Source organism: Leptodactylus fuscus, chromosome 8 (genome assembly GCF_031893055.1).
Source record: "Leptodactylus fuscus isolate aLepFus1 chromosome 8, aLepFus1.hap2, whole genome shotgun sequence".
Lineage (NCBI taxonomy): Eukaryota > Metazoa > Chordata > Amphibia > Anura > Leptodactylidae > Leptodactylus > Leptodactylus fuscus.
Genome location: NC_134272.1, coordinates 35418633 through 35432017, shown reverse-complemented (window position 1 = coordinate 35432017; position 13385 = coordinate 35418633). Strand labels below are relative to the sequence as shown.

At 40.0% G+C, this 13385-nt stretch overlaps 1 protein-coding gene across 1 annotated transcript in view; it reads left to right on the top strand.

The window, feature by feature from the left end:
- Positions 1–13385, top strand: part of PLEKHM3 (pleckstrin homology domain containing M3) — a 144805-nt gene that overhangs the window by 18078 nt on the left and 113342 nt on the right. The window contains exon 2 of the mRNA XM_075284290.1: positions 446–1102. Coding sequence (XP_075140391.1) covers positions 538–1102 — 565 coding nt within the window. The 5' untranslated portion in view covers positions 446–537. The remainder of the gene's footprint in view (positions 1–445; positions 1103–13385) is intronic.

The window sequence follows — 13385 nt, the reverse complement described above, 5'->3', positions numbered from 1 at the left end:
GCAGGATGCAGGGTGTTTAAAGATGGCGGCTGCTTGGGAGTTGGGCGGCTGCCAAGTCTCTGCTGTTTTATACAGCAGAGACCTGGGGCTATGCCTGCGAACGGTGCCAAACTGATCGTGGGAATTAACTTGTAATGTAGCCTGCAATAGAAGAGTTGATTTTTTTGCAATGCATTGCATTAGCGATCAGACTACTTGGGGTTCAAGACCCCTAGGAGGTGTAATAAATAGGGAAAAAAAACTGTAAAAAAATATTGAAAAAAAAATATATATTAAAAGTTCAAATCACCCCTTTCCCTAAAACACATATAAAAGTACTTAAATACTGTGAAACACATACACATTAGGTATCCCTGTGACTGAAAACGCCCGCTCTACTATCACCCCATTGTTTTTACTGATAACTAGAGATTAATGTGGTTTTGTTATTTATGTTTTCTAATAGGATTTCAGCTTCAGATGGAAATAATTTCGTCTAGTCATTATTGGACATCACGACATGTAACGTATTGTCATTGACGACATCATCAGCAAAGAATGGAGGCATTGGAAGTGGATGACATTAGTCCAGCAGTTGAGGTCACTGAAGATTTCTTCAATTCATTTGATAATCTAGAGCATGTGGGCAATCAGTCTGACGTATTTGGCATTCATGAAGTTCCAGAACTCTTAGGGAATGACTTATCCGATAAGATCAAGCAACATGCTGATGGCCAAAATGCCAATAACTCTCCACGTAGCATCATTTGGGAGAGATGCAAAAGTAGCCTCTTTGATGCCAAAGCTAAAAATGGCATCCATGCCAAAGAACATTTTTCCTCAACCAGAAGAACATTTCCAGATGTACCCTCATTAACTGGAGAAGAAAAAGACTCTTCCTCATTTAACTTTTTTACAGCTTGTCATCGTAGACGTGACAGACCGCGCTCAGTTAATGATACAGTAGCCGTCAATGGAGAGGCTCCAAAATTTAGGCCAGGACACAACAGATCCCGATCTGATGTCAGTCATGTGGACTGGAATAATATTCGCAAACCTGCACCATTGCAGCGGTCCTCAAGCCAAGGGGTTCACTTCACCACAGACGTTGAAGGAAATACTGGTATGTCTTGATTTTCTATGTCTGAATTATCTTAGTACTAGTAGAATACCTGACGGCTTCGCTCGCGGATAATATGTTAAATTGATGGTTATGGTAAAGTAAAATTTTCAGTGTCACAGTGAGATTGACATTTTCAGAGCTACAGTAAATCTTTTTCTACTTAAATTTTTTATTATTTTAGCATTTTCCTAATTTGTCATAACATTGATGTGAACAACAACTTTTTTTTTTTAATTTCAACATTTTTATTGATTTTACACTCAATACATATTATGTAGTATAAACTATTACAACTATTTTTTGAACTATTTTTTTTTTTAATCAAAAATTTAAATTTCTGCCCCTTACACAAATATATAAAACCTTTACACCCAACTGACAACGTAGTACAACCCTTCCCCCCTCCCTCCAGTGTAATCTATAAGTAGTTCACAGACCAAAGAGTAAAATTGGTTTCCAGTTACACAGCTATCTATTGTAGGGGTTTTTGGTAACAATGTTTCTGGTTTTACCTTCAGGTGCATACCTGTATATAAAAAGATTTTGGAGGTCAACCCACTCTAGAGCAAGCAACATAAAACTGTTCATGTGAAAAACACGGGATCTCCAAATTAATGGTGGCTACTTTAAGTGACTGACCTTGTGCTTTGTTTATAGTCATAGAAATACAAGTCGGATTGGGAACTGCAGACACTTAAAATTGAAGGGCATGTCACTTGGTAGCAAAGGAATACGCAGAATAAAACATTTGCTCCCTTAGAGTTTCCCATAAGAATAGTGGCTTCAATAACATTGGGCATGAGACTCTTAACCTTTTCGCTGCCAAGGGTCTCTGGAAATTTTGCACCTCCAGTAGCCAGAGCAATTTTCACAGTTTTGAGATGGAGAAATCAAACCTAAATTGCAACATTAAAAAAGCATCCAACCCCCCCATACCTATATATTTTCTTAAAGTAGACACCTGCAGCATTGTCAGAATGCCACTTGGTACTGTATACGAACAGGCACCTTCATGCAATTTTGATTTAAAGTGAATGTTTTATGAAAAAATGCAAATAAATGTATATTAGTTGTTAAAAGCGGAAACCAAACAAAAAATTAAATGCACCAAACCTCCTAAAAATAAGAGTTCAACATGTGCAGAGTTCATACATATCACTATGGCTTGAACCCGCATGTACGTGTCTTCCGAAAATCGCTAGAACTGGAAGGAACAAAATTCTGTTTAGAAGCTGGAAATGTTAAAAAAGTATCATCCTATAAAATGTAGGGATTACACACTATGAAAAGTAAGTGAACGCCTAAACCCTATATATTTTTTGAAAGTAGACAACCTGAAGATTACAAATGTCTTAAAGAGGACCTTTCACTATTTTGCCCACAGGCAGTTCTATATACTGCCGGAAAGCTGACAGTGCGCTGAGTTCAGCGCACTGTTGGCTTTCCCGATCTGTGCCCGATGTGAAGAGCTTACGTTCCGGTACTGTAGCTCTTCTATGGTCAGAAGGGCGTTTCTGACAGTTAGCCAGAGACGTCCTTCTTCACAGCACAGCCAATCGTGCTTTGCTGTGAGAGACGGGAGGAACGCCCCCTCCCTCCCTGATAATGCTCGTCTATGGACGAGTACTGCGAGCAGAGGGAGGGGGCGTTCCTCCCGTCTCTCACAGCACAGCGCGATTGGCTGTGCTGTGAAGAAGGACGTCTCTGGCTAACTGTCAGAAACGCCCTTCTGACCATAGAAGAGCTACGGTACCGGAAGAGCTACGGTACTGAACTCAGCGCACTGTCAGCTTTCCGGCAGTATATAGAACTGCCTGTGGGCAAAATGGTGAAAGGTCCTCTTTAATGGGTCATCGATAGCCACATCCACCTTCATGCAACTTTGCGAGCAACACAAATAATTTTTTGAAAAAATACGCTAAAACACATATTTGCACCTAAAACTCATGTTCAATCTCACATTCATATACAAAATACTTTTAAAATAATAGTTTATGGTGTATACAATGTGTAAATATACTATATGTACCGCAAATATCAACTACAACAAGAGCTCGGACTCCCAAAAACACGAATACAGAAGACAAGCAGGATTTTGCTGTTGTTCACTAATATGTTAAAAAGCTATACTGCACCTACCAAACTGTGACTGTGATACCAAAATCTAACTTTTTTCAGAGTACACAGCATACCGTATATAAAAACACAATTTAATAGTTTATATATACAACCACCTTCATTCAGCTTTGCCGCAAACAGAGATTGCTAGCAAAAATTGCACAAAAATTCAAATTTGCCACTAAAGTGCGGCTCAAGAAATCCCTTTCTGCAAAGATAATGTACTGTCCATAAAACTGCAATATGTGAGGAGTTCATACATACCACACATGTATATATTTATAGGGGCGGGTGTTAAAGAATCGCCAAAATCGCAGAAATGCGCCATCCCATTTTGTGCATGCAAATTAAATAGGACTTTACATAAAAATGTAATTTTCCATCCCCCTATAAAAATTTTAGCAGTCTGTACGTTTATCTCTAGTGATAATCGTTATTACTATTATTTTAGCGTGTAACGGACATCACTAGACAGGACAGGGATTGGGTGAAATGTAAACTTTATTTGCGACTTTATGTATATGTTGTGTAAGTGTTTGGTGCGACTTTTTTTTTTGGCGCTGCGACCTGGACAATGGTAAATGTCTGGGTCACAGTGCCAACAAACTTCCTGGTTATGTTCAGGAGGTATAACATAAGAATACCCCACTAGTAAAGCTCAGGGGGGAATTACATTATAACTGTATATGACAATCAGAGACAAATGTATAGTATATGCTCTGATTGGCAGGAGAAGGGTTAATAGGGACAATAGAGTCCCTGCCACCCCCCTCCTGCTGTCACATACAAGTTATGCAGAGAGTCAGATCGTTTCTGTGTGTCTCTCTCTCTGCTGGGCTGCTCTGTGTCCCTCTTCCTTTCTTGTTAGATCGCAAATTGCTTGCTTAGACGGGGGGGGGGGACAATTTGGAGCTCTATATCTTTGGACTGCATCAACATATCTTGATGCTTTCAATTGCATTTTAAAGAGGAGAATCTCATCTTTAAAATGTTATCAAGAACTCGATGATTGGATGTACAGTTTTGGAGCAATTCACTGTTGAAACGCTGTCGGGAATTGAGATCTGCAGTTGGATCTCAATGCCAAATAGTGTTTTCAACAGTGAATTGCTCCAAGACTGTACATCCAATCATCAAGTTCTTGATATCATTTTAAAGATGAGAGTCTCTTCTTTAAAATGCATTTTAAAGCATCAAGATATGTTGATGCAGTCCAGAGATATCGGCATTAGTAGGGAGGACGTACTAAGTACATCCTCCGCTACTGAAGTGCCACCTGGCAGCGAAAGGGTTAATGCACAATCTTGTGCCATTACACGTTTTTGGTTGGTCAAGGTTCCAAAGCAAAATTATTGTGGCTCCTATTCTTAAAGTGAGCTTATGCGGTGGCATCCCAGGAGGCTCCAAAGAATTCAGGAACTCCAATGGATACATTACGGCTTGTTCACTCTCCATGACTGAATCAATGGACATGTATGTGGTTGGTGAACCAGGCAGCCTTCCCTGAATTAGTAGATTTACGGAACTGACACTATCATTTTTAGGCGCAAGGATTGCATGTTTACAAAGCTGCTGATGGTTGTTAAAATTGTTACTAATATCATCAGAAAACTTGTTCAATAAGCTCCATTACCGAAGATGTCATTTCACAAAAATCTTCCGGAAAGGAAATGAGACCAGTAGTGGAATCAGTAAGGAACCTGTCATTTCTTTTTTTTTTTTTTTATGTAGATTGGGAGCCCCATATAGGGATCACAATGTTCTTTTTTTGTCCTATCAGTATGTCTTTGTAGAATGGGAGGAAATCCATGCAAACACGGGGAGAACATACAAACTCCATGCAAATGTTGTTCCTGGCGGGATTCGAACCCAGGACTCCAGTGCTGCAAGGCTGCAGTGCTAACCACTGAGCCACCGTGTTGCCCCAGGAACCTGTCATTTCTAATACATAGTAGCTGTGTGTAAATTTGTCCATAGTTGCATTTCCCATCTAATGAACCTGCATATTAGTAGTAAGAGTTTGCTTCTGAACATGTATCCACAGATAAGAAGATATTAGACAGGTATTCAGCTCATCCATTGGTGTTGCTTCATTAAGAACAGGTAACATCTGGCAAAAGTCACCTGCAAAAATTACAAAAATTCCCCCATTAAACAGTCCCTGCAGTTCCCTGCAGATCTTTCAAGGTGCGATCAAGGACCTTGACCGCTTGCCATGGTACATTCATCTCAAACAATAACTTTGCACGTTTGTAATACCTTAGCTTTCCCAGAGCCTTTAGGCTGGGTTCAGATGAGGGTTTTTGTGACTGGATTTTGACGCGGAGGCCGCCTCAGACTCTGGTCCAAAAAACGGCTAGCCGTGACTGGATGCCGGTGCTGTGCATACAGTGCAGCGGCATACAGTCGTGGTATTCCGCTTCAGATTAGGCCCAAAAGAATGGGCCTATTCCGGAGGGAGTGTCGTGCCGTGGACGTCCGTGGCTAATTCAGCTGCGGAATCCACGTCAAGAAAGGGCATGTCGCTTCTTTTTCCTGCTTGCGGAAAAAGGAACTCATTGAATCGAATGAGAGACTTTTTTTTGAGCCGGATTTTTACGTGGATTCTGCGTCAAAATCCGGACCAAAAATCCACATCTGAACCCATCCTAAGTCATATTTACAGACAGGAGTTTCTGGCAGCGCTAGATTAAAGGGCAATCCTAATGCTGAATGAGCCGTGCACCCTCCATCTAAAAGAGTGGCTGCAATCCCAGATGGTGCAACAGCCAAGGCAATGGCATTGTTTAAGCGAATTTCTGCAAGTAGCAAATTAATTAAAAATGTTTTACCAGAACCTCCTGGTGCATCTAGGAAAAATAGTCCCCCATTTCCACTGGAAATCTGAGCCATAATTGCCAAAATTCACAGCTTTGTGCACAAAGAAATCTATGGAACTGCCCGTGAGGCCCGTGAAAAATACTGTAGTGTGCAAACAGCCACTAAGGATACCAGACATGTTTTGTTAGTGTGTGCGTGTATGTGTGTGTGAGATCCATGTGAATATATGCGTGTGTGCATGCATGCGTGTGGTCCGTGTATATGTATGCGCGTGTGTGATCCATGTGTTTGTGCGTGCGCAGTGCAAGTGTCCGTGCGTGCGGTAGTTGTGTGTGAGTACACATGTGCTCTGTTCGTCCGTGTGCGTAGTGTGCTTCCATCCATATAGGTATATAAATTTTAGCAGAGGCGCTGTGAGTCCGTTCTCAACCATGGGCCAATGTTAATTTACAGTAAACTGTAGTAGTGACTGAGAGACGGCGTCGCATGGTGTATCCCCTGTGTATGGGTAACCATTGGGCCAATCTATATATAAACCATACAGACAGTATTTCTGTGTATGATATCCGCAGACAAGTCAACAGGAAATAAAGTGGGTGGATAATCTGCTGGTGAGGAATTGATACAGTTCTTGGGCAGTGGCGGATATAACCACACACGGTAAATGACCTGCCATTCACTGTCAGTGAAATGTTACCGTCTCATGCTATCATGCTTCCAGCTTCTCAAGCTTCATTAGATTTTTACAGAAGCTGAAAATCAAACACTTTGTCATTTCAGAGATAAAATGAGAGACGGCAAGCCGGGCGGCTTCTGTTTTCAGAAGGGGACGGCTTCCTTAGAAATGACCTTAAATATCAATTACATTAGGCTTTATTTCATTAATGGTGGATAAAATATGACTTTTGTAAATCTTTCGCTGCAAGATAAAATCAGTGTAATCCTATTATAACGCACAGTAATAACATATAATTTGTTTCTGTAAAGTGCTTTCAGCTGTCCTCATAAAAAGCATTACGTGACTTATTATTGTAATTGCAAATCTGTTCATTTTTATTATCTTTACACAATATTAGGCTCTGCATAATGGCGGGCTGTTCTACTTTCAGATACATGGTCACAGCCATACTGCTTTTATTAAATGTAATTATTGCTTTGCATGGATGGCGTGAGCCCTATATGAAATATATGTGCAGTCATACAGATCCTTAGTGGGGAATCGCATTGTAGTTTTTTATTTCAGATTTTAATTTGATATATTTTATTTGATATTAATATTTTGCCTTTTAGAGGATAGAATGAACGTTACTAGTTGCCAGCACAAAATTTGCACTACCATTTTTTTTCCAATTGTAATTTTTATTGTAACAAACATATACATATACAAACAGGAAACGCATCTCTATAATAAGCAGGCCCACAACAAAGGAGCCACACTCAAAGGAGAAAACAATGGGGAGAAGACACAAGACAAGAGCCACAAGGGAGAGGAAAAGGGGACTCGTCTCCAAATGAAGGTCGTGTCAAAAATATAGCTGAAGAGGTGTAAGGCCTAAGGAGACAGTCCGCAGAGTTTTTCCCTGTGGACTTTCTGCATTTATTATACTTATACTGAAAACTGCAGCATTTCTGTAGGTAGAATTGACATGTTGCGATTTTCAAAAATGCAAGTATTTTTTGAAAATGCAGTTCTGCCTCAGAATTTTTTCTGCAATGTGTGGATTGGATTAGCCAGAATCCCTTCACTTTGCAGGTAATATAAAAGGCACCGTTTTGTGTTGCAGCGTTTCTGCCGCAGCCAAGACGCTGAGTTATCGCAAAGTGGAGCCCAAGAGTAAAAGTCGCGAAGGATCTAAAAAAAATATCTCAGGACTTCAAACTCTTATCAGGCTTCTCCTCCTCATTAGGCATAAGGTCCGTACGACATATTCTTCCGTCAGAAAAGTAAAAAACATGACGGAAGTATTTTAACGTGGGGTAAATGCAGAAGGACACCTAATGGAAGGGACTTCATCTGTATCTGTTGTTTAATGTCTGGACAGGTGACAGCAACGGACATTAACCCCTTAATGATGCAGGGTAGTATGTATGTTTATGCTTGGCCACGTTTTTCATATTTTCCCTTCCCATCTTCCAAAACTCATAACTTTTTTTATTTTTCTGTCCACATAATTATGTGAGGGCTTATTCTTTGTACTTTCATTTGCCACCATTTTGGGGGACATATAATGTTTTGATTTGCTTTTATTTTACATTATTTGGGGGTCCATGTTGAATAACACACAATTCTATCATAATTTTTTGCGTTTTGCTTTTACGGCATTCACACTGCATTAAAAATGACGTGGCATGTTTTTCCGGTGGGCCGTTACGATTATGGCACTACCATATATATATATATATATATATATATATATATATATATATATATATATATATATATATATATATATTGTTTTTTATTACCTTTTACCACTTTTACAAATAAAATATCACTTTTAAAAAAAAGAACAATTTTCCTGGGGTAACCGTATAGGCGTTTTGCTGTACTGTTGCATAGGATTGCAGAACATTGCACAGAAGTTCTTATTCAGGATTGATCCACAGCCTCCCTCTTGGCTGCCATGATAACCCCGTGGAACCCATGATTTTATCACGGGAGTCCAAGGGGCGACGGTGGTGGTGGGGGAATCTTGCCTCCAGACCCCCAAATGCTATTGCTCACAGTATCCAGGGAGTTAATCCGCCAGAAATAATACCGCAGGCACAGCTTCTATGCCTGCTGCATTACAGCGTCATTATGGCGATGAGCGTTAACTATATGCTTAGCACAACGTAATAGCTGAGCGTTAAGGGATTAATAACGGTAATGTGGACCCACCCTTAGTTGTTAAATGGGTTATCCACTTTCTAATAATGATGCCCTATCCTCAATAATTCGCTAGTGTCATATAACACCTATATACTGTATCCAGGGTAGGATAGGGATATGATATAGTCAGTACAAGTGTGTTTTCTTCTATTCTAATAGCAAATCTGATTACTCAGCATATATGCAAGATCTACAACATGTGCAGTTTCTTAAAACCTGCGATGTAGTTACAGTAATATTAGAAAGTGGATAACCCTAATTGATGGTCCATCTTGGTAATGCTTACTTGGCAGGGCTGCACTGCTTACTCGCCATATGATGTACTGTAGTGCTTTCCCGTAGAATGAAGGAAGACACAATGGAAATGAATGTGTCTATAGCTATAGCCCTGCCCTGAATACCGTATGTAGATGTTATACATATGTGGACAAAATTGTTGGTACCCCTCGTTTAATGAAAGAAAAACACCAAAATGGTCACAGAAATAACTTGAATCTGACAAAAGTAATAATAAATGAAAAATTCTATGAAAATGAACAAATGCAAGTCAGACATTGCTTTTCACTTTATTTAAAAAAATAAAACTTATGAAACAGAAATGATGGTTCCCTTATCTTAAAGGGACTCTATCAGCAAAATCATGCTGCTACAGCCCCACATATGTGTGCATAGCCTTTAAAAAGGCTATTCAGGCACCGTAAATGTTATATTAAACTACCCCCCCCCCCCCCGTTTTAAAATAAAACCCTAAAAAAGAATGTTATCTACTTACGCATCGTGCACTGTGGGTGGGCATTCAGGGTGTGTCTTCATCTTCATCCCCGCCTCTTCTTCCTCCGATGTCCTCCAGTCCCGTTTTCCTCCGGCGCTTGCGAGCGGACACTGATATAAAAAAATGGCCTGGGCGCATGTGCAGTAGCATGCGGCTTCTACTACGGCTACTGCGCAGACGCCCAGGCCATTTTTTTTTATATCCGTGTCCGCTCGCGAGCGCCGGAGGAGGACGGGACCGAATTAAGAGCAGGCGTGGATGAAGAAGACGGCGCACCCTGAATGCCCGCCCACCGTGCACAATGCGTAAGTAGATCACATTCTTTTTTAGGGTTTTATTTTAAAACGGGGAGGGGGGGGTAGTTTAATATGACATTTACGGTGTCTGAATAGCCTTTTTAAAGGCTATTCATGCATATGTGGGGCTCTATCAGCATGATTTTTCTGATAGAGCCCCTTTAATATTTTGTTGCACAACCTTTTGAGGCAATCACTGCAATCAAACAATTCCTGTAACTGTCAATGAGACTTCTGCACCTCTCAGCAGGTATATTGGTCCCCTCCTCATGAGCAAACTGCTCCAGTTGTCTCAGATTTGCAGGTTGCCTTTCCCAGACGGCATGTTTCAACTCCTTCCAAAGATGCTCAATAGGATTTAGGTCAGAGCTCATAGAAGGCCACTTCAGAATAGTCCAATGTTTTCCCCTTAGCCATTCTTGGGTGTTTTTAGCTGTGTGTTTTGGGTCATTATCCTGTTCCAAGACCCATGACCTGCGACTGAGACCAAGCTTTCTGACACTGGGCAGCACATTTCTCTCTAGTATCCCTTGATAGTCTTAAGATTTCATTGTACCCTGCACAAATTCAAGACACAGCAAAGCAGCCCCAGAACATACCAGAACCTCCTCCATGTTTCACAGTAAGGACTGTTCTTTTCAAGATATGCTTCATTTTTCCATCCGTGAACATAGAGCTGATGGGCCTTGCCAAAAAGTTAGATTGTTGTCTCATCTGGCCATAGGACATTCTCCCAGAAGCTTTGTGGCTTGTCAACATGTAGTTTGGTCATTATTACTTTTGTCAGATTCATGTTATTCCTGTGACCATTGTGGGTTTTTCTTTCATTAAATGAGGGGTACCAACAATTTTGTCCATGTGTATATACTACATTTGGTCCGACACCGGAAAATGTATTTTATTGACAATTTCCTGTATTTGCTAAAAAGAAAACTTTTAATTATTGGAGAAAATAGATTTTTTTCCTTTATAAATTAAATTGCTTATGGAAATGAACAGAAAATGGTTATAATATAGAAAAATATAACATATTAGATGTTATCAGGTATTATGGCCTAAAATAGAGTACCTTTGATAGTAAAGGGTATTTCCTTTTAATAAGATAGTTACCGGCATATATACATTTTTTAATTTGTTCTGTGAGGGTGCTGCCATATGACGGAGTTGGAGCCACTGGTTCTCTTACTTATAAGTGATGATACACTCTTTCTTTCTTTCTTTCTTTCTTTCTTTCTTTCTTTCTTTCTTTCTTTCTTTCTTTCTTTCTTTCTTTCTTTCTTTCTTTCTTTCTTTCTTTCTTTCTCTAGTTTAATTTTATTTTCATATTAATATAGATAGAAAAGGAATACCGTATATACTTGAGTATAAGCCGACCCGAATATAAGCCGAGGCCCCTAATTTTACCACAAAACCTGGGAAAACTTATTGACTGGAATATAAGTCGAGTGGGGGAAATGCAGCAGCTACTGGAAAATTTCAAAAATTAAAATGGTTGGAGTTTTTGGGTGCAGTAGTTGCTGGGTGCTAGGGAAGGGGAGGGGGTGTTTTGGTTGTCTGTCTGCCCCTTCCCTGAGCTTGAGGACTGGGATTTTCCCCCCCCCACTTGGAACTCAGTCTGGCTGAATATCGGGTATCTGCAGTGCTCCTATTAACCCCTTCCTGACAGAACAGGAGCACTGCAGATCCCCTATATTCAGTAGACCGGTCACTTTCAGACACATGGATACCTAATGTGTATGTGTTTCACAGTAATTTTCTACTTTTATATGTATTCTAGGGAAAGGAGGGATTTAGAACTTTTATTTATTTTATTTTTTATTATATTTCTTTAAAGCTTCTTTTTTTTTCACTATTTTACGGGAGATTCTATACATTACTATTGTGGTTGGTCATAGACCCCCCCCCCCAAAAAAAAAAAATAAATAAAAAATAAAAAATTAACATTTTTTTTTTTTGCTTGACTCGAGTATAAGCCGAAGGGGGCTTTTTCAGCACAAAACTGTGCTGAAAAACTCAGCTTATACTCGAGTATATACGGTAACAAGGCATCCATATCAACACTGAAAGTCTCAAGCACATGTATGAGAACAGCATGATGACAAAAAAAAAAAAGTATAACAGTGTGTTCACTTAGAGGAATTTAGTGCTTTCTTTGATACGGATTCCAGCTCAATATCAGCTCCAGATTCCACTTGAAATCATCCTCCGTTCATCTCAATGGGAGTCAGATGCTGATTTTTTTCAGCTAGTAGAAAAAAAAACACGTTGTGTTTGATCTTCTGTGTGAGAGTTATCTCCTTGGATGGGAGGCAGAATATTGCACCTGGCAGGTGCGGATTTTGACTTGGACAAGCAGAAGAATCCACTTCAGGCTAAGGCCCCATGTAGTGGTCCGCAGCAAAATAGTGCTGCGGGAAAAACCACGGGGGCAACACATCACAGTTCTTCCCACAGCACTCCTCTGCGGATTTTCTTCTTCAATTATACCTATAGGGAAACCATCGGCATTTCCATAGGTATAAGTGACATCCTGCGATTTTCAAAACTGCAGCGATTTTGGAAATCACAGCGTGTCTGCTGCCCTTATTTTACTGCAAAGTGGAGATGGGAATCGCTAGAATCCCATCCACTTTACTGTGACTGTAAAATGCAGCGTTTTCTTCCGCGACGTTTCTGCCGTGGGCAAACCGTGACATTTGGGACCCCAGCCTCAAATTCCTGAAGCTGAATTTTCAGCAAGGAAAATTAAATCTGTGCGGTGTCTGGTTAGATACCTATCTTCTCAAAAATCAATTTGGAGACAGAAAACTCCTTAGAAGCTCATGTGCGTGACCATACTACTGCTGCTTTTTTTTTTTTTTTCAAACAATAAATAAAATAGTACAGAAAAGTGATAGCTGCCAACCAAATGAGCCTGTGGCCAACTGCTGTCTATGGTGGATAGCCGCATTACTGATCCAAATCTGAACTTGCTTTCTACTCTCAGTATAAACTCATTCTCGTTCATAGGTGCGCTACTTATTATTTTAGGCACCTCAGAAAATTTGGAGGAGAGTCAAACTACTATAAGAATAAACTCAGACCTTGAGAGAACATTATTTTACATTCATAGTACCTTGCTTATGTTGGGCTAAACTATACTACATATATCCACTGCATTACTGCTTTGTAAGACAGACCGCCAGAAGGATTTGTGGCTTAGAAATGAATTGCTTGAACAGTATTCACAGCCAGGAACCATTAAACTGATTCCAAAATAGGGGGATGTGTGATAAGGAAGCTGCATATAGATGTATAATGGGCGTGATGTATGCCAATAACATGGCAGATGTTCAGGTTGTAATGGTCAGTATACCTTTTACTTCTCTGTATGGAAAAGTGTAATTGAGTATTCTTTTCAATAAA